A 22,829-nucleotide genomic window follows, 5' to 3' on the forward strand; every position below is an offset into this window, starting at 1 on the left:
CTGCCTTTGAACTATCAAAGTTGAAACTCTCTCACTGTCATCTGTCTGTCTTTTTAATGTTTAAACCACCTCCCCTCACTGCTGCGTTCTTGACCAATCACGTGGCTTTAACTGAAGACTGGGGTGGGGAATAGAGGACAAAAACAGTCGGCTGCCATTTTGTTGTAAGAAGAACGGGCTCCTTCGCGAACGACACATCACTCATTGAGGTAGCTCTGTGTATGAAAAAGTTTGTATGCCAAGGTAAAATGTTCATAAATGTAATGTTTGTAAACCGAAAAGTTCGTAAGCCAAGGGGTTCGTAAAATGAGGTATCACTGTACTTACAGTTGTTCGTTTGACTCCTGCAGAGCATAAACACACAAATCATCACAGAAATACTCACGGGGAATAAAAAAAAGGAGATATAGAGATTATTTACAGTACAACAAGTGGTCAAAAATGCCCCCCCCCCCCCCCCCCCCCCCCCCCCCCCCTTATTCTTCGGGTGTCACTATTTCTGGTATTCAGCATCCTACTTAACTCATTCACTGCCAGACGTGCAAAAATGTGTCCACTCCAGTGCCGGGCCGGGGTTTTTGTTATTGTCACTCAAAATTACAGGACCCACAGAATATCGGCGTTTTTGGACTACATAAACATTCAATGCAATCTAAGAAACATTAGACTCACTTCTTTCCTAAGTCATATAGGTCTGGAGTTATCTGAGCTTGAAATGAGGGCACCTGCACAAGGGAAGGGAAACAACATTGCCAGAGGTCTGACCAGCACTTTAATGTATTATTATTATTTATCGGCACGCCCCGGAAGAAAATCCAAAATCCAAATAAATTCGGGAACGGCACTCCATGTCATATTCTCAATTCCCGAATAAATGGCAGTGAATGAGTTAATAAGAAATAACAAGTTGGAAAAAATATTACCATAGCGAAGCTTAAAAAGTGACATGTCCTCCACAGTATTGTTGCATATTTTCTAGTCCATGTCAGGCATGCATAAAAGCTTCATTCGTCTGCTTCCTTTACATAAACGACTAGCATAAAATCATAGCAAAATGGTATTGTAGATTATTATTATGACACCATGACAACATCTCATATTTTCCCTGTATGCAAGCATGTTCTTCTCGAGAACAGAGAACATTGTCAGTGTCCGTTCCAGTAAGCTAGTAACTGGTCCAAGCAGAGCAGAGAGTGAGCAATGCATTTTGGAGTGGTTGCAGAGTGGTTTCAAGATGGCGTAAAGTCTATGAGTGGCTCTTGTCATAGTTTTTCACCATGCGCTTGATGTGGAAGAGTTTGTGTCTCAGCCTGCGACACTCTTTCTTCTTTGACTGGTACTCTGGTGTCTGAAAAGTAACAGGAACGTTTATTGTTCAAGTTCATTTAAAGGACAACCGACACCATTTTTTTGTTTCCAAACTGACATCAGAAAAACGTTTTATAGCATCTAAAATATCCAAAACACGCAAGCTGATATTTTTAGTCAAATGCAAAACACCAATAAAAATGAGTTAAAGTGTCCCAAAACTACTTCAAAATGACCCCGGAGATGACGAGTTTCAGAAGGTTCCACCCCCTTGTTCGTGACATCACGCCAGGACATCGTGCCTTGCTCTAGAATCAAAACAATGGCTTCAGATTTGGAGAAGATGCTTTCTTGTTACTCATCCATTTATGAATATGATTCAAATAGTTCTGAAGAGGAAAGCATAAATGTTTGCAATCGATTAAAGAAGTCCTTCTGTCTCATTTTGAGGCGTCATGACTCTAATGTAGCTCCCAGAAAATGCACAAGATGGCGCACAAGCTCCGTTGGAAATGGGCTGAATTGTCTGCTGGGAATTTGTGTCAACTAGTATCAAATAGTAGTCTTGGTGCAACACATTCACCATCGCAATATTTATGTATTTTCCTTCTAATTTCGCCATCAACATGGATCAACGCAGTTTTCAGACCAAACAAAGTACCCAAAATGCATTGTGTGTCGCTTTCTCGGTCAGGGGCGTTCCTGACTTGACGTCAGGCATCGTCATCAACTCGAAAATAAGACTTCCTGAATATTCAGCGCGAGTCTTAAAACGTAAAATATAGCTTTATGCCGTGGAATCTTTGTAAAATACGCTCAGAAGAAGTCATTTGAAGTGATTTTACAAATTATGGACAGAACTTGTCCGGAGGCGTCGGTTGTCCTTTAAGAAGATGGACGAGAGCATCCCACAAAATGGCAACTAAAGGAGAAAATACGTTTTTCCTCAAATGAAACGAAAACAAACTCTGGTGGCTTGACAATCGCATCCTTGAATAGATTTTGTTACAATGTGATAGACACAAAAACAAAGTCGGACATGATTGTGAAGTGGAATGAAAATGATACACTATTTACAATATCTGAAAAATCTGGGGTCCATTTTGGATATTGACCAATTTAATACGTTGAAGACGGCTTGCTGCGTTGAAATGTGAATGGCCAAACAAACATGCCATACATATTTGAATAACCATTTATACTCACAATGCCACCTATTGACATTTTACGTTGTCAATTAACCCACCAAGCATGTTTTTAGAATGTGAGAGGAAACCGGAGTACCCGGGGTAAAACCCATGCAGGCAGAAAATGCAACCCCCACACTGGGGGGGGGGCACCTCTGTATTGTATGATGGACGTGCTAATCAGTCAGACTTCTTTCAGTGTATCATCAAAACATTGGATTAGCCTTTATTTGTCTTGCAGTGGAGAAATTGACATTTCACAGCAGCAAAGTGATGAAAGTAAGAGGAAAGAAAGAAGTAGAAAAAACTAAATACAAGACCTGCTGTAAAGGCAGCCACTCTCGCTGCGCCATCTGCTTTGTTAACGCATTCGCTGCCATTCGCAAATTTATTCGGGAATTGAAAATATGACGTAGAACGGCCTTCCCAAATTTGAGTTTTTTTTTCAAGCTAAGATGCCTATAACGCGCTGGCCAGACCTCTGACAATGTTTTTTTTCTCTTCCACATGGGGGCAGCATTTCCATTTTTTTTCTATGTTAGCACTTTGTTCCAGCTTCCGCTGTTTTTAAAGCGCTATATGAACCAATATGTATGTAATGCATTGTCTTTTGGACAGCTACCCTCATTTCTAGCTCATATAACTCCAGCGCCATATCATTTAAGAATTAACTCTTTTTCTGATGAAAGAGAGTCTAAGGTTTCTGATGCTCCATTTAATGTTTATATAGTCCAAAAACTAAATATTCTGTGGTTCCTGGAATTCGAGTGACAGAGACAAAAACCCTGGCACTGGAATGGACACATTTTTTGCACATCTGGCAGTGAATGAGTTAATCAAATTACTTCTCTCATGAGAATAAAGACCAACTGAATAATTTCCGCACAAATTAAAATTACTTACTCACCCGTTTAAAGTCTTTCAGCTGATTATATTCCTCTGCTACACCCTGAAAAAAAAGATACTCTGTGTCACATCACAAAAACGTATAACGCTGTTCTAGGGATGCTTCTTTTCATCATTAGCAGTCAATATGTAGGTAAAAACGTGTCCAATATTGCCCGTTTATACATTTTTAGTCCAATTTTCTCCAACCAATAACATATTTATGTCCTGTTTCTTTTTCCTGTCTCACCTGGTATATAGCAGAGTTGTCATCCAGTGTGTCCAATTGCCTGCTGAGTTTGTTGAGCTGATCGTTGATGTTATCCATGTCTGCACACATGCGCTTGTATTCCCTGAGGTCAGCATCAAACTCGGACTTGTAGTTGTGACGCTGTTCATCTGATGTAATGTCAGGGTACACGCTGGGAGGAAAGACAGAAGGTATTTTACTTTCATCGAAAGCAGTGCTTCTCAAATAATGGGGCTTGAATATGCCAGCACGGTTTTTGATTGGGAGGAATTTCAGCATTTTCACAGCCCCGCTATGTTCAACGAAAATTCGGTATTGTTAGACAGTCTGCGGCTGGATGGATGCATGTCTTGAGGAGCCCGCGATGAAAAGAAAGGAGCGTCAGGGCAGAGCGCCAATGCGTATGTGGAACTGTCGCGGCTTGAAATTGAAGCGGATTTACGTGGGACAGGAAATGTGAGACAATCTCTTTCGTCAACAGATGCTATAACTTCGCGTTTGCTTTCAACATTTAGCTTATAGCAGATGTGAACATTTCACCATGACATCCCTGATCCACTGGTGAAAAGGATGCTTTGATCATCTCCTCTTTCATTAAGAACTGCTTCATACAACAGAGGGTGCAGAAAGTACTTAAGCTTGAATGACTGTCTTTGTGTTGTCATATTAGTCTTATTATTTTTTGTTCATTTGACTTCAAGATGGCGAAGCGAGAGTGGCTGCCTTTGCAGCAGCTCCTGTATTTTATTTTTCTACGTCTTCCTTTCCTTTCTTCCCATACATAACTTTTTTACATTTCTCCACTGCGAGACGAATAAATGCTAATCCAATCCAATATGGTTTGGTCAGTCAAAAAATGCTTAGTTTTGCGGATTTAAGATTATTTTGAATTTCTGTTGCGACTGAAAAAGCAATATATTGTTGCAAATTGGTCCATATTTATTTCGTTTTTATTCTTTTGTATGTTAATAAGAATAGTGTTATTCAGTGGTGTACTTATAAAAATGTTATAGATAAATAATACTACAGTCGTGACTGAAATGACATAAAATAATTGAGAAGCACTGATCTACAGGAAGTATTTGTGGTAGACCTGAAAAAAGGTGTGTGTGTGAGAGAGAGAGAGAGAGAGAGAGAGAGAGAGAGAGAGAGAGAGAGAGAGAGAGAGAGAGAGAGAGAATATCTATTTGAAGGCTATGCACAGGATAAATAATAACATGAACTGCTTTGTACCTTTGACCGAGTTCCCTCATGCCTCACGAGTTTAACTAATCCTCAACAAAGGATGGCAAATAGAGGAGAGTGCGGCTTTTTATGCGCCACAAAAAGTAAAAAAAAAACGCTCATCTATATCCATCTGTTACTGTGCAAATAAATATTACAGCTGCGGAGTGCTTATAAGCAGATGTTTCTTTTCTAATCCAACTCTCATTTATTCCAAGTGAAGAATTGAGGCCTGGTCATGAGAGAGCAGGAAAATCTGCAATCTCCACAATGTTCTCTGGGTGAAGGTCATCTGTACCTCTCTAATAATAATAAAAATACATTTTGTTTATAAGCGCCTTTCAAAACTCTCAAGGACACTTTACAGTCACAGGATATTTTTTCTGCGGGTGAGCTAGCTGTACTACATATGTCACTTAAAAAATGTTCATATGTACCGTTGTTCGTAACTCGAAGTGTTCGTAAGTAGGGGACTGTCTGTAAGTGGAAAGTTTGAAAATACACCATTCATTGTGGGTGTGCCTTATACTCTGGTGCACCTTATACACCGGAAAATATAGTAGTAATAATAAGAATCCATTTCATTTCTAAGCGCCTTTCAAAACTCTTAAGTCAAGGGACATGTTTTCTCTGTGGGTGAGCAGTGGCAGCCACACGCCCCCCCCCAAAAAAAAAGACTTAAACTATATGTGCCCTACTTACCTTGATGATATTTTATGCTTTTTCCAAAAATGCATTTTTTTATATTGTGCATTTCTTGTGTCCAGATTTAATATAGTGATTACCATGGCAACAGACAGCTCTTTTGATTGACATTAGCCTTTTTATCTGGGCACGCTAGCAACTCTTCAGCCATTTGCAACTGGACGGGTCAGGAAACATATTAGCTATCTAGCTAGTGTGCTAGCTATTAGCTAGAGAGCTAGCTATTAGCAATATAGCTAGCTAATCTTGACCGTGTGACAATGGCGGCTCTTGGCTCACCTCTCCCACTCTTCCATATCGAGCTCGTTGCCCGTCTCTGCTCCTGTGGTGTACTCTGTGTCATATTGGGATTCGTCCATGTCAGGGTTACGTCTGTGTCGCTTGGCCCTGTTAGCGGAGGGTTTACGGCCCCCGCCAGTCTCCTCCGATGGAGTGGAGCTGGTCCTCCCATGGGATAGGGCCTTTGATGCTTGATAGGGCATCCTCTCGGAGTATCTTTTGGGTCGATCACAAAGAGAGAAGAAAATAATTGTTAACTAATTCGCTGCCAGGAAATTGAAAAGTGTGACATGGAGCGCCATTCCCGAATGTGTTCGGTTTTTGGTTTTTCTTACAGGGGGTGCCGATAAAATGCCGGTCAGACCTCTGGCAATGTTTTTTCCCTTTCACGACGGGGCAGCATTTCCCTTTTTTCCATGTTAATAATAATGCATTTAATTTATAAGCGCCTTTCAAAACTATCAAGGTCAGTGGACAGTCACATGATAAGTTTTTCTGTGGGTGAGCAGCACCTGCTACACGCGCCAGCGTTCACTCAACCCGGAAGTAATTTAAATAGATAGAAAGCGAGCTAGCTAGCTAACAGATAGCTAATAGATAGCTAGTCACTGATAGCTATGTAGCTAATAGAGCAGTTTTGTTTTTTTTCTTGTGGTGGTGCCGCCGATAAAGCACCGGTCAGACCTCCGGCAATGTTTTTCCCTTCCACGAGGGAGCAGCGTTTGCCTTTTGTTCATATTAGTGCTTTGTTACAGCTTCAGCTGTTCTTAAAGTGCTATAAAAATCAATATGTATGCTTTGTGTGAAAGGCGCTTATAAATGGAATGTATTATTATTATTATTATTATTATTATTATTCAGCTGCCCCTGTTTCAAGCTCAGATAACTCCAGACCCATGTAATTTAGGAAATAAGTCTTTTTTTCTGATGAAAGAAGAGAGTCTAAGGTTTCTTACGCTGTATTGAATGTTTAGCTATATAGCTAGATAGTTAGCTAGAAAACTATTAGCCATCTATTAGCTATTCATTAGCTAGCTAGCTTTATATCTATATGAGTTCCTTCCGAGTTGAGTGAACGCTGGGGCATGTGACTGCCGTTGCACACCCACAAAAAAAAACATATCCTGTGACTGTAAAGTGCCCTTGAGAGTTTTTAAAAGGTGCTTAGAAATTACATTTATTATTATTATGTAGTCCAAAACTCAATATTCTGTGGGTCCTGGAATTTGAGTGAAAATGACAAAAACCCTGGCAATGGAGTGGACACGTTTTTGCACAGCGTCTTGCAGTGAATGACTAAGAGTTGTGTTTGAAGAATAAATAGTTACAAATGGTCCCAACCGGCACCTCCTTTATATAAATAAATAAATGCAGGCTATTTCATCATATCATGAAAGTCAACCGGAACACTTAAGTGGACAAGGGTCAGACTGAGTAAAGTATAAAATCAAAACAGTGAAAACACTTGAATTGAAAAATGGCAGGCTGACTTGTCTGTTGTCTTGCCCCTTTTGAACTGCAGCGTCCAAAGAAATGGTACCATATGAGTCAACTAAAACCAATGAATCTAAAAGATCGTTCATGCAAAGGTTTATAAGAGGTCATACGCTAATAATATAAGCTATTGCACCTTGTAGGGGGTCCTCCAGATTGGGAAGTACTTGCAATTGTTTTCATAACATAAGCAGGAAACATGGTCGATTTTGTGGGTTTCCAACTGATTCATAAAGGAATCCAAATGTAACCGTGAAACAACGTCAATAACATGAAGTCAATGTTTATTTTGCGTGAGGGACACGCCAACTACTAACTGACTGAAGTTTACAGTCATCGTGGCTTGTGAACTTCAGCATTGACATCATAAAGGCTACGCAAAAGATATGTGCCATAGACTATCACTGAACTAGTTGTAAAATGGCCACCAGAACAAAAATCAATAAACATGAGCGAAAAACAAGAGAAAAGTAATCCCACACTGGTTCAGAGGTCAGAGCCACAGCTCATTCCGTGGGTTGGGCAATATGTTTTCTCTTTTTTTTTTCAAAACAGAGTAGACTTCACATTACTAGTCACATGGTGGAGGAGAGAAAATCTGAGCAATGGACCCACTCGTTGTCGTGGGTGTTCCCATTGAGAGAGCTGCTGTCCATCTGCGTCGGGGGATAGGAGATAACACTGTTCACTGAAGCATTGAGGAGACCACCTCCTTTCTCGGACACCAGTAGGGTTGGGGCATCCTGAACACTACGGTTTTCCTCCACATTGTTCACCTACACAGGAAGGCAAAACAAATGGAAAAACATAAACATGACATTCCCAAAGACTGTAAACCCAAGTTTCTTTTCGAACTGACATCCTGCTTGAAACGTGTGTTCACCTCTATGCTGAACAACCCCTTTGGTTGTTATCTTCTAACGGTGAAATTTGTCATCCGCAAACGTCCTATGAACAACAACATGGACTTTTATTGTCCAAACAGCCCACGAAATCGCAGATAGGTAATTAGTGCTCCATGTTGAGGAGAGCACTCAGGCGCAAAATTGGGCAGCATGTTGCAGCTACTCACTGCTGTTGGAGGTTTCATGCTTGGTTCACTCATCTTGAGTCAGTGGCGGACTGTCAAGATCTGCAAAGCCTTCTGTGTTGGCCTAAAAATATCTGAATCACGGACTGATGTGAATTATATTTTGTCCATGAATTATATAATTCCAAATTGTCTTTCCGCTTCCTTTCATTACTTTTCCCCGTTGCACTGCTTCTAGATGTGTGTTTTCGTATGTAAGCATTTAACCAATCACCTTTCAGCCATCATTTCTTACCAAGGTCACATATCTACCTGGACGCCATCACAATCAGTTCTGCAGGCCATGGAGCATAAAATAAGTGTCAATGAAATTGTTGCTTTAACCCAGGGGTGTCAAAGTCATTTTTTGCCGCGGGCCACATTGTAGTTATGGTTTCCTCTCGAGGGCCGTTATGAATTTGGGGAACCCATTCGAATGTTTAAATCCCTTCAAATATTACATATAGAGCACACAGCAAATTAATGAATAACTCGTTTTCAAATCTGAAGTCAAGAATAATGACTTTTATTGTGGTTGACATCCAAAAATATGACATTTTGTCTCAGAATTTAGCAATCATCATGGAATTTAACAAGTTTGATTTGCTTTCGCGGGCCGAAAAAAATGATGTGGCGGGCCGGATTTGGCCCGCGGGCCTTGACTTTGACACCTATGCTTTAACCAATCAGATTTCGAGTTGGCAACCCAAGCAGGCCCTGCTGGAAGGTTCTGGAAACGTCAGAGTTTTCACAGACTATGATTGGCTAGTCACTCGCCAAACAGAGTATCACTAGCCACTAGTCATAAGAGCATACTGGCCAGAGCTAGCATACTGTATCGGGAGCGAGCTGCATAAGTAAATACATTGTGTTGATTTAATCAATTAAGCAGTTTTGTCAACCCACAATGGCTGAAGGAGGAACAGAAATTGATTTGGTTGGAGATGTACTAGTAAAGCCATTTTCAAGACAGACTTATCAAGAAAAAAATTGACAAAACTATCCTGTGACTGTAAAGTGTCCTTGAGAGTTTTGAAAGGCGCTTATAAATGAAATGTATTATTATTATTATTATTATTATTATTATTATTGTCATGAAGAAAGGTCAGCCAGTAATTTCCTGGCTAACGGCAACCCCTAGTGGACTTGCAGTAAATCACACCACACTTTTCCGTCTGGATTGATTCAGACGTAGCACTACTGAAGGCCTAGCGATGAAATTCACGGCCCGCAACTGCAGTTAAGTGAACTCAACCATTGTCCAAACTGCTCAAATACAATTCTAAATGAACAGATGATTTCTTTCCATGACATATGTATCTGGCTGGGTATCTGGAGTAAACGATGTTGGCCTTCCAAATGCATTTTCTTTTATCACTATTTTTACACTCAAAGATCCTGAACTAAGGACATTGTGGCCTACCAGTCGCTCTTTCTGTCGTTGTAGTAATGATTATGAGATGAGTATGGTTGCAATGCACGACATCTGTACATTTTTCACAGTGTGGTGTGACTATAATCTATGGGATTTAAATGTTGTTTAATTTTCATACTGTTGCTTAGTTTTTTTATGATCATCCTTTGCATAATAACCAAAAATGCAACTCTTATGAAACCATTATATTATTTCTAAACATATAGGAAATTTCTCAGATTTGGAAAGAAGCCGTTATCAGCCCATTCCCCCAAAATAATAAACAGAGTCTGTGAAGTAGTCAGGTCAAGAACAGCCTCCTGCCTTGTATGAGAAATATATTTGAAGGGCACCCCTCATGCAAAAATCCCAAAAATGCCCTCTGACTGAGCAGAACTAAACAAGTGCTGCCATGATGAATATGACTGCAAGATCGGTTTAAAAAACAGTCAGCCATCGAGTGTATTGAAATAAAGAAATAAAGTAAAACTGGTGTATTGATGGATTCCTAGATTGGGAGTAGAGCACATACAGCACAAGGCACAGCAGAGAAGTGTGAGAGAGAGCTGTTTTAGCAAATTAATCTAGAGTTGGATTTTTTTTTTTCTGAAAACACATGGACATTTTAAAAATCCATCAATTTTCAACACTACATATCCCGAACAGGGTCGTGGGGAGTTGCTCGAGCCTATTCCAAGTCAAGTCACAAGGTACAAGTACAGACAAACAACCAATGAAACGCACATTGAAACCGTCAGTGAGGAGGAAATAATGCCACGCACATAAATCTGGCGTGTTTATCTCAGCAACACCATTTTAAAAATGATACTTCAATTAAGATTACATCTTAGCATTCAGGAATTTTATGTGAGACATCTACAAGGCACAATAACCAAACCTAAGTCAAGTATTACAGAAAACTAAAAATAAAGCTATAAATATCCCAACCAACTATAATAATGTATTTGTATGTTTGAATATCAGTTGAAGACCAGCCACATCCAATATCTGTCTTGCCAGCACACTGACACCACCAATGACCTCATCAATGAAATACAAAGGGGCTCAAGCAGAGGAGAATAAAGCCAGTGTGTGAGGTCATCCTCTGTGAGTTGGTCCAGTTTCAAATCAAGTCTGATGACTAACTGTGTGCCACGTGGTGCAAAAACTAGGAAAGAATATACAGAGATATCACAAAATAACATTACCATCATAGATGATATGGTGTAAGAGGTGCTGAGGCAATAATTCATTGAATAATTTGGAACCTTTGCACACTGTAGACATCTAAACACATCTGTAATACTGTACCTTTTGTTCAGATGAACAGGCTTAAAAATAGTCAGCAAAATGTTTTAATACAATACAACACAATCTTGATTTATATAGCGCTTTAAAAAAAAGATTTCTGTGGAAAGTTTGTTTTTGGAGTCCCCGGTATATCGACAGTATTAGTATGTCACATGGGTATGTCCCAACCTAAATGATGGTGGAAAGCATTACTGTTAAAACACAAACTAAATTACTTCAAAGAACTTTCAAATGTGAACTTTTCAACATAGCCATAGCATAAACATTCAATACAACGTTAGAAAACCTTAGAACCATCAGAAAAAATAGTTAATTTCTAAATTAGATGGGTCTGGAGTTATATGAGCTTGAAATGAGGTCTGCTGTCCAAAATACAATGCAATACATACATATTGGGTTATATAGTGCTTTAACAACAGCTGAACTTGGAACAAAGCACTAATACGGAGAAAATTGGAAATGCTGCCCCCTTGTGGAAGGGCAAAACATTGCCAGAGGTCTGGCCAGCGTTTTATTGGCACCCAAATGAGAAAAACCAAAACCTGAACAAATTCGGTAATGGCGCCCGATTTATTATTTTCAATTCCCGAATAAATTCGGGAATGGCAGTGAATGAGTTAAAATGTCCGACCTGAGAAGCAGTGTCAAAGCATTCAAAGAGCCCTCGTTGCCATTCAAACTAGGAAAGATATTACTTGAATAGTGCCACATCAAGTCAATCATCAATCCCCATTTCAGGTATGAGACTACGAGTGTTGTTGACGTTTAGAAAACTCTGTAAAGAGCACCTACTTGCTTACTATCTTCTCAGTTAGCTAATTATTAATCTGAGTGAAACCGGGCAGTAGACCATGAACAAACATTCACTGAGCACCAACAGCCATGAGAGTGAACCATGTCAGCCACCAGAGGAAAAACTGAAAATGTTACAATCATAACAGGCATGACAGCAGATCACAAACCAAAGTCTCAGATTATTTTAGAAATGGTGATAAAACAACTACCGGTACTTTGTCACTTTGCATTGTTAAACTCAAATGAGACTAATCTGTCACACTTTGGGGAGCAGAAGTCAAACATTTTTTTACTTCATCTACTTGTCATAGGAAAATGATTAATGTTAACATTCCATCAATGTAGATTAAAATCTGTGACCCCATTCCCTTGACGACGGCTAAAGAAGTTAAAACCTCTGGGTCAATTAAGGGTCACATATGATTTGTAGTCATAAATTCATGGTTTATGCCACTATGCTCTTGTCTCTTACCCATTCCTCGACATCTCTGCCCTCCGATGGCTTCCCACCAACAATAGGCTCGTCCCAAAAAATATTGGGCTTGCCATAGCGCCAGATCTTCCCTCTAGTTTTGTTTGCATAGAACGCGGCGACAGCCAGAGCGATCACCATCAGGAATCCACACACCATGGCGACTCCCTACAAAATCAGGGACATGGGAGTCAAATCTGAAGGTTTCACAGATAAGATGTACCGCGAAGAGCGCATGACTTGATATAAATGTACAAATACAAAGAAAATGTCAAAGTCAGCTTTATTGTCAAATATGCTAATGTGCTTGACCTGCAGCACAGATGAAATTACAGCTGTGTCTACATATTTTATTACAAGTTGCAAACAGTTGCCCCCCACTATACCAAAAAAAGGTAACAGTGATGTGCGGTGAGGTTCATGGCTGGTGAGGCACTGACGTCATCAATGACGTCACCGCTCGTCTCTACTTAGTATTTGAACGGTAAATGTGAAAATTCAGCGATTTTGAAAAAAATCCTAAAATGGTGAAGTTAAATGGACAAGAACTTTAAAGTACAAATCAGTAAATACATCTGTTTATTTTATTTCCATGATGACAGTTGAGGCACTGCCTCACCTGCCTCCACTGACTGCACGTCACTGAAAGGTAAGTATCACAAAAAACAAACATACCTAAAGCAAATTAGAAAAGGAAAAAAAAGAAACACAAACCTCTTGAGGGTCCACAAAACAGTAATGGTAGAGGTACTGGTTGTATATCGGGAAGCTTCCCACACCTCCCATCTGAGAATAGCCAGTCTGGTAGAGGCTCTGACACATCATGAGCATGGGGTTGTACATCACATTGGATGTACCCTGGGCCATGGGGTTTACTCCAACTATATACACAATGTTTATGATGCCCTAAAACATACAACGTCAACCATTATGCCATGTTTACTACTGTTGGATTAAGCGGAGAAAAAAAACATCTCACACCGCCATCAACTTTATTCTGACAGAAAACATTTTATTATGTTATTATTGTAGAGATCCTGTGGCTGAAAACCTAATGTAGGACATGAAAATCATCTGAGTGAAAACTGAAGGGAACACAAGAGATATTTATATTTATTAAGTCTCAATCAGTTGTTCTTTTGGTGTACAAGTTCACGTCACGTTAATATACAGTGATACCTCAGTTTACGAATGCTTGAGCTCACGAACATTTCGCCTGACGAACATTAAATTCGTGAGAATATAATCTTGGCATACAAACTCGTTTTCGGCGGACGAACCAAACCAGACAGCGCCACAGTGGCTGGCGGACTAGTTTTGGCGGATGAACACCAAACCACATGGCCGAACAACGGACTAGTTTTTCACACCCCCTTTCTTTGAGTGCAGACGTGGTTTGTTATCGAGTCGAGTACTTTTTTATTATGGGACCGAAAAAGATAAAGATGTTAAGCCGAACATAAAACAAAACAAAATTACGGTCGAGCAGAAGAAGGAGATCAACGAAAAACACGAATGAAGTGTGCGTTTGTGTGATTTAGCATCCCAGTACCAGTATGCTAAGTTGAAAATTGCCATGTGTGGCTATGTTGTCTAAGCAACGGTCTCAGGCAATAGAAAAGGTTGAAAAACTTCTGTTGATTTGGATTAACGAAAAGCAGCTAGCAGGGGACATTGTGAGTGAGGGTATTATCTTCATTCGGATATCATCAAGAGGCAACTACACCAACGGCCATCTCAAAGGTAAATAAAATGACTTTATTATACAGTAGTTTATTTCTTTAAATAGTATCCAATAGTACATTTATTATACATAAAATAAGGTATATTTTGTTTAGTTTTAAGGCTTATGTAGTAGAAATTTATGTTTTGTGGCACCTGGGAACGGATTATTCTAATGGACCTGGGAATGGATTATTGTAATTTTTAATGGTTTCTTTTGGGAAATAAATGTTTGGAAGACTAACTTTTCGCCTTACACACACTTTCTGGGAACTAATTAAGATCGTAAACTGAGATATCATTGGATTATGATCAAGGTGCCGTCTGCATGGAGCAATTTTAGAACCCAACTCCTCATACCAATTACAGTAGTTAGATCGCCGCTGTTGTGCTAAAATCAAGGTAAAGTCTTTGGCGCTGTATAGTCTGCGTTGTTGCCTTTGGTCGATATCATTAAAAATGCAAAACTATCACTTTATATCAGGTGGTTTACAAGTCATTTAGCACAGAGTCTCTATTCTACATTTTGAATGGATTTCGACTTATGACCATTTTGACTTACGGATGTAAATCGGATGTTACCTGTAATGAGTTTGACACTCCTGATCTAATGCATTCAATTTACATCAGTCTCGCTTTTCTTATCAATGGTCGTCAGAGTCCTTGCCTGCGTGTGACTGAGTCTTACCTGTAGGACAGACATGATGACACTGGCAATCAGGACAACCAGAAAGTACTTTCTGCTACGGATGGTAGTCGTTTTGGAGAAACTGGCAATGAAGAAAGTCAACGCCCCGATGAAGTTGATGGCTGACATGGCAATCATTGCTGTTTTGGCTGAGTATGGGGAAATGTAGGAACCATAGTAGCCGCCATAGCCCCCATAATTGCTGACGCCACCATATCCTGAGCCATAGCTGCCTCCTCCATATGCACCGCCGTAGCCATAGCCCATTCCTATTCCCATCCCATTTCCATACTGCATTTCCCACATGAGAGTGGATGCCACACAGGAGAATATGGCCAAACACAGGATGATGACAGTGGCCATCATGGCTTTCACAATCCCTGGAGGTGACAACCATTTGTAGAAGTGCTGTGGCTTGTCCTCAATGTAGTAAGATCCCGGCGGAGGTGGGTAAGCGTTGTAATCACTCAAAGGAGCATGGAAGCTGCCTTGGACTCCAAACCCATTGTTGGATGGTGGAGTGTACACAGGTGGACTCTCGTAGGGCTGTTTGTCAAACATTTCTACAAATGCCAAGAAACAGACAGAGATGAAACAGAAGCACTCAGAGCAAAGTCAAATGCAAGTGTAAGCGATGAAGAGCAGAGTAGTGATATGAGCTAAGTTACAGTTCACGACTGATAGAGAAACGATGGGTGTGATGTCCCTTCATAATGATGCCTCATAGCAGAAATGTGTCAATAATTGACTTTGATGGCTGTGGGTACTTGGAGAAATCTGTGAAAAAAACCATTAAGAAGTAATTCCAGCGCCAAGTTGACGCTGGAATACGACCGACTCCTGAACAAACATAGTAAGCTCTTGGTGGGGGCGCTGCTCTTCCTTTTTTCCTGCGGCGGCCATTTTGTCACGCTGTTCAAACCTGCCTTTTTTTTCTTCTTTTTTTCACTCTTTGGCTCAACTTTCCTTCGTCCCATTTAAATTTTTTGTCTTTTCTCTTGATTTTTTTCTCTTTGCTTCTTTTTATTTATCTAGCTAGCTACCTATCTTGCTGGCTACATAGTTATCTATCTATTTGCTATCTTTTAGCTATCTAGCTCGCTATCTATTAGCTGTATAGCTAGCTGGCTATCTATTAGCTGTATAGCTAGCTGGCTATCTATTAGCTATCTTTCTCTCAATTTGAGTTACTCACAGAAAAACTTGTGACTGTAAAGCATCTTTGAGAGTTTTGAAAGGTGCTTATAAATGAAATGTATTATTATTATTAATATGGCACAGTTGAAGCAATTCTGCAAAGATGAGATGAGATATCCTTTATTTATCTCACATTGGAGAAATTCCCTATTCACAGCAGCAACGTTATGAAAGGAAGTGGACCAAAATTTCCTTTAAAGTGATGTGGAAGACTCCTCAAAAATTATCGCAAACGCTTGATTTCAGTTATTGCTGCCAAGGGTGGCACAATCCATTATTAGGTTCAGGGGGGATTTACTTTTCACATCTAGACAGGTAGCTAGGGACGTTTATTTTGTCTCTGAATGAATATAATTGGCATTTAGAAACTGCATTTTGTATTTCATTTTGTTGTCTCTGTGTGATATTAAAATTGGCATCTTGAACTGAAAAAAATTGTGTGTGATAAATATGCAAAGAACTAACAACACAGACATCAGGACATGGGCAAATATTTCTTTATGGTACTGTATTTTATAGCTGGTGTAAATGATGTTTTATTGGGGTCAGAAAGTGTTTATAATCTTCTCACAGACTAGTCCAGACCTGCTTTTTGCCACTATCAGAAAAAAACGAACTATGAGTGGAATGACCTGAGCTTTTAGGGCCTTTCACTAAGCAAAATGAGAACCAGTGTGGAGATGTCTGTACCAGGGCATGTAGGGAGCTCAGCCAAACCAGTTAGTTTCTCTGCTCTGTCCGGTTCAAGAGTTCACATATTGCGCCTTTAACTCGTTTTGTTTTTCTTGTGCTAAAAATCGTATAAGGGGGCTAGGCCACAATTCAACAATAGCCATTGTTTTACACCAAGGCTTGTCAGCAGGAGAGAGTAAGACTTCCGAAATTAGCGTTTTCGTGCATCCATTTGCCAAATGTAATATCAGCCAAACTATGCTTTTAGTATTAGGGTAGGGGGAAAATACAAAGTACAGTGATACCTTGGCTTACAAACTTAATTGGTTCCCAGACAGAGTGTGTAAGGAGAAAAGTTTGTATCCCAAAAAATAATTTCCCATAGGAAACCATTAAAATGACAATAATCCGTTCCCAGGTCCCCATAAAACATAATGTTCTACTTTCTAATTTTCTAAGCCTTAAAACTACACAAACTATACCTTATTTTATGGATAATAAATGTGCTATGGTATTATAATTAAAGAAATAAACTGTACTATATAATAAAGTCATTTTATTTATCTTTGTGATGGTCGTTGATGGCTTGATGGAATGGAGTGGCCGCTTTCATCAGCATTAAACACTTGATGAGGAACGTAGCCTTCTTCTTTCACCATCTTGAGGAATGATCCCTTGTAGGTGCTTTCTCTGTGATAATTTTATCTAGTTCCTCATCAATTGTGTTCTGTTTAGCTAGGTTGATAGCTTTTTGCATCAAGTGTACAGATGGCTTGTGCGGGTTGTTTGTGGAGCCTGATTGATGGGATATTTTAACCTTGCAGTCTACACTCTGCCTCCGAACAATCAAAGTTGAAACTCTCTCACTGTCGTCTGTCTGTCTCTTTAATGTTTAAACCACCTCCCCTCACTGCTGCGTTATTGACCAAATCACGTGGCTTTAACCAAAGACTGGGGGTGGGGAAAAGAGGACAAAAAAGTCGGCAGCCATTTTCTTTTTGGAGAACGGCTTCACTCTATCTGTATGCCCCACGCCCTCACTGCTGCGTTCTTGACCAATCACGTGGCTTTAACCGAAGACTGGGGGCGGGGAATAGAGGAGGAAAACAGTCGGCTGCCATTTTGTTGTTAGAAGAACGGGCTCGTTCGCAAACGACACATCACTCATTGAGGCAGGTCCGTGTGTATCACAAAAAAAGTTCGTATTACTAGGTAAAATTTTCATAAATTAAATGTTCGTGAACCAAAAGGTTCGTAAGCCAAGGGGTTTGTAAACCAAGGTATCACTGTACTGGTATAATAATGTGCCCTTGTCTGGCATTATAAACGAAAGGCCATTAAATGGCTAAGACACAAAAAGATGTGCTTGCTGGCAAAGTCCACAGTCTATACCGCCATAATTCTTCACTCTCTATGGGGCAGAGCAGGTCTCGCCTCAGAGCCTCCATCTCAGACAGCAGACAACCTCCCATCATTCCCTCATTCATTCCTCTCTGTCCTTACAACCTCTAACATTCCCCCCTGTCCTCACTGCCTGCCTTTGTTTCGGGAGCAGGAGGGCCAAAAGTCAAGGCTTCTCACAGGAACACTGTTGTCATGGAGTCAGCGTTTCAGGGCAAGAAAAAAAAACAGTGCAGTGTCCTTGCAGGATCAAACAACAGACTCTGTGTGTGTCCCCACACCCCCAAAAGACTCAAAAAGAAGGGAATACAGGTATAAACAGGTTGTTTAAACTACTTTTTTGTCGTCATCACTGAACACTCTTTTTTGCAAATATATTTAAATTAAAACTATCAGTGGGATACAACAGGCTAACTATGGTAAAGTCCTGTGTCGTGGGTTTTGAACGCCGTTTTGGTTTGAGTATAAAGAGAACAACTTTTAACCCTGGTCAATTTTGCTTTAGTGGGTTGTAATAACCATTGAGAAAATTCACTAAAGGAGTATGTAGCTTTTGGGAAACCGTCTACAGCAGTGGTCACAAACCTTTTTAAGTGAGAGCTACTTCTTGTGTAGTGATTAGTACGAAGGGCTACCAATCTGATGCACATCTGATATTATTTCTTCAAAGTACCTTTAATATGGTTTTTATTGATAATGAATTTGATTCCTTTTTAGACACTGATCATGTCTCAATAATAATAACGCATAAATATCATATGCATCCTATCACTGATGAACTATTGCAGCCCGGTCTACAGAAAGATGGTGTAATAGTGGGTGCACTCCGCGGAAGTGTCTTTTAGCGAGGGTTAGCATAGCCTGAGCAATGTGAGGGAACTCAACATATATGACATGACATATAAACTAACAGACGCTCCCCAACTTACGAACAAGATATATTCCGAGCGGTCGTTCATAAGGTGAATTTGTTCGCAAGTTGCTTCAGTGCTATATTTTGTATGGAATGTATATTTAAGGCTTATTGAAGTATTTTTAAGATTTATATAAGTATGTTTAAGGCTTATATAAGTAACTTGCATTGGGTTGTACTGAAAACTAAACATTTAATAAAATATAGGCTCTATAAAGATATGTACATGTACAACTGGAGAGAATACTACATATGTCACTACAAAAATGTTCGTATGTACCGTTGTTCCTAACTCTAATGTTCGTAAGTGTCTGTATGACAGAATACTACTACCGTACTACTGAATTTTCAGTAGAAACAGATTATGATGATTTCTTACCATAGTTGGTAAAAATAAATATCAATATGCAACACTATATTTCTATAAAACTCTGTCAGTGTTTATTTTTTCAAATTTCCACTTCTCAAACATTCCTAAAAAAAGAGTGTCACACACTGAACAGTTATTTTTAGAACAGACTCACAGGTGGGCATCAATTTGGTGACCCCTGGTTTGAAGAAAGCAAAGCAAGAACCCAAGTAATTGACAAAATTAACTCATAAAGAACACAATAAAAAAATAACTTTGCAAGGAGGCTTTCATCATTGTTACTGGCGGGTATATTGTCATTGGTTACCTTGACAACAACAAAAATAATTTATTTGGTCTTATTGTTCTGTAAAAGTGTTTAACGTTTCTATGCGAACCTTTATATGTGAGTCTTTCTTAAAAGAGACATAACGAGAGTAACTGCTAGAGAGACAGAACGAGAGTAACTGCAAGAGAGAGAGGACAGTCTAAAGTCTACGTCAAAGTTTATCTACTTTCGGTTTATAAGGTGCACACGGTCCGTTATCAATTTGCTTAATTACTGTATGTCTTGTCGAACTTATTGTAATGTTAATTGCCGTTTTTAAATGTCCTTGATAGTTTTCACGGTGTTCCAGGTGTTCCACAATAAACGTTTGTGACATCAGTACGAAGCATCATCCGGGTAGATACGGGGTAGATACACTCGTTGTCTCTCTCTAGCAGTTACTCTCGTTTTGTCTCTCTAGCAGTTACTCTTGTTCTGTCTCGCTCTAGCGATTACTCTCGTACATCGAAACACATGACATGGAGGCGGAAGTGATAATGACAAAACATTATAAATAAAGTATTGAAGACGATTTTAAGAAATACACACATATAAAGGTTCACATAGAAACGTTAAACACTTTTACAGAACAAGACCAAATAAACTATATTTTTATTCTCATGGCGACCAATGACAATATGCCCGCTAGTTACAATCATCAAGGCCACAAACAACACAACAACAAAACAACACCCAACAACAAAAGATTTTCCCAACAAGAGAAACCTATTTGATATATTAAACAAAATTACATTTTTTTAAATTATTTTTATTCATGATCCAAACCGCTTTATCTTCACTAGGGCCGTGGGGACTGTTGGAGCCTATCACAGCCAGCCGTCTTCGGGCACCGGGCGGGGGCACCCTGAACGGGTTGCCAGCAAATCGCAGGGCAATTGCATAAATATTGTGTGGATACGTACACTGTATTTGTCTAGTATGAGAGTCATCACAATAAAAAGACTGGCCCGAACAGTAGCTGGGTGGAATTTATGTCAAGTCGGGACAGACAACAAATAACTTTAACCTGAAGGCCACTCCAACCGAACGACTCATTTGCTGCCACCACGGATGGACTTTCGCTTGCACAAGTTACACGTATTCCGTCAGCTCTTTTGGACTCGGACCCACAACTAAACGATACAATTCAACCATATCTATCAATTGAAAACACACAGAACCAAAAAAATAGCATACTAGTTAAGTCTCCCGATTTGGTTGTGAGACTCCCGATTGTTCCCACAATACTCACTTCATAAAGCAACTACTGACACAATACAGACAGTTCATTTGTTAGGTGAAACAAAAGAAAATGTAAACAAAAAATACATTTTATACTAATTGGGTGTATGAATTAACAATGAAAGCTATTTTGTGTTTCATTTACACCTAATATAGACTTTTGTAACGCTCACATTATTTTAACACGCACCACAGTGTCGCCAATACGAAAATCTCCCAATTGACGATTACCGAAACTTAACATGTATGAAAGAGACAACCGATTCGTCAAATTATTTTACGAGTGGTTACACTACAGCAATAAGAAATATATAGTAAGTCGGGTGTCGTGAGTTCTCAATCAAAGTTAGTGTAAAAAAGACGTTTGCCAGGTGGAATTATGTAGTATGTATTAACAATTCAATAAGAATTGCCTGATATAGTCACAACTGACAAGATGACAGCCTCCGCTCTTTGATCAAACTGGTTAACTTAATATACTTCAAGAATGAAAAAACAACAACTTTAAATAGCCTGAATGGGGTCGTAAAGCGTACATTTCAAAGTGACTTTTGATACCTATTTCGCGTCGTCGTCTACCTGAGGACCACTGGGGGAAGCAACAACTCTGGTCGTCCTTGATTACAGTCACGCGTCTTCAAAGTAAAAACAAAACGTGGCGAAAAAAGAACAAATCACTCTTGTTGGGTTGTTTTTACAGATAATCTCTTCAAGTTACGGTCATTTGATGAAAGAAAAAGAAAATTATGACTCCACGTCGGAAGAGTGTATACCTCTCACTCAGTCGTCTGGAGTAGAGTGCCGCTACTTTTCCTGCGGGTCCGCGGTGCTGAGGCCAGCCGCACAACACCTTGCATGTGTTCTCGCGCCATTGGTACCAGAGTTTACCGCAGTCGCTTCTTAATTCAAAACTAGATGTATTCTGTATGGTGCTAGAGTCAATCTAGCACCATACAGAACCTTTTTGACCCACAGAGCTATAAAAGTAAAATATTTATAAACGTTTTTCAGTGAGAGCCACACTCGCGCGCACATACACACCCACACGCTTACACGCGCGCGGGCACGCAAACATGCACGCGCGGCCACTTTTCAACAAAATGTCAGAATGTATGATTTAACTTTGGGATAGTATTGACCATTAATATGAATGGTTTTCCGTTCCTCATGATTGGTAAAAATGCAGCCAAACGATCGGAATAAAAGTCAACTTGCCGGGTCCATACGCGTAGTTACTGCTAGCTACCCTGCACACGGATCATTAGCTTCCACACTTGCTTTCTGCTCTCTCAGACGTATATTGATGCTAACGTTAGCATGAGGCTTTTCAAAGTGCCACTGGCATACGACTATTTCATTGATGGTATTGTTTCATTGCAAATTAGAATAAGAACCTTTTCTCTCCACAAAGGCAGTCCATTCAACCTGAAGTGTAAGATACTGGTCTTTTTTTTTTTAACTTGTCGGGCTTATTTAAAAGGGGGTTTACATGTTTCAACTTGAACGGCCACCTGGGTCAGCATCATCCAATCAAAATCGCTCTTTTAACATCAACGGCCACTTTGGTCATTATCAGCCAATCAAAATTGCGTTTCCCACCATCTGAAGCCCAAATAGGAAATGAAGAGCGAAAAAGCAAGAACGTGTATTTAGTTTTAATTGTAAGTCAGATGCAATCATCAAAAGAGCCATACAGTATATGGCTCGCCAGCCATAGGTTCCCGACCACTGTGCTGGATGGTGGATTTAAATAAAATATTATGATGACAACTACTTAATTTATTTATTAGAAAATTGCACGTTACACTCACTATTAGCCACAAAATTATGTACAATCCATAAATTCCACGTGAATTGTATTGCACTACTGTAGCGTCCACCATACGTCGGTTTTCAATTGGGCAGTGGCTGAAGTACTCAAACT

At 39.7% G+C, this 22,829-nt stretch overlaps 1 protein-coding gene across 4 annotated transcripts; it reads right to left on the bottom strand.

Annotated features, from left to right (window-relative positions):
• Positions 1-459: 459 nt before the first annotated feature.
• Positions 460-21,788, bottom strand: LOC148895913 (occludin). 4 transcript variants are annotated; one of them, XM_089001080.1, is made up of 9 exons: positions 21,679-21,788; positions 14,804-15,366; positions 13,108-13,299; positions 12,394-12,561; positions 7,948-8,108; positions 5,839-6,054; positions 3,631-3,802; positions 3,403-3,444; positions 460-1,348 (listed from the first exon to the last, which is right to left on the bottom strand). In XM_089001080.1, exons 2-9 carry the CDS (start codon positions 15,362-15,364, stop codon positions 1,247-1,249), a joined length of 1,614 nt encoding a protein of 537 aa, XP_088857206.1. In that variant the 5' UTR covers positions 15,365-15,366; positions 21,679-21,788; the 3' UTR covers positions 460-1,246. The 4 variants fall into 4 exon arrangements, with proteins under 4 accessions (XP_088857206.1, XP_088857205.1, XP_088857203.1 ...); XM_089001079.1 differs by having other exon boundaries at positions 21,485-21,697; XM_089001077.1 differs by having other exon boundaries at positions 21,464-21,697.
• Between the last annotated feature and the right edge of the window lie 1,041 nt (positions 21,789-22,829).

This window comes from Hippocampus bargibanti, linkage group LG07 (genome assembly GCF_051943395.1).
Source record: "Hippocampus bargibanti isolate YZ-2025 linkage group LG07, ASM5194339v1, whole genome shotgun sequence".
In the NCBI taxonomy this organism is placed as follows: domain Eukaryota; kingdom Metazoa; phylum Chordata; class Actinopteri; order Syngnathiformes; family Syngnathidae; genus Hippocampus; species Hippocampus bargibanti.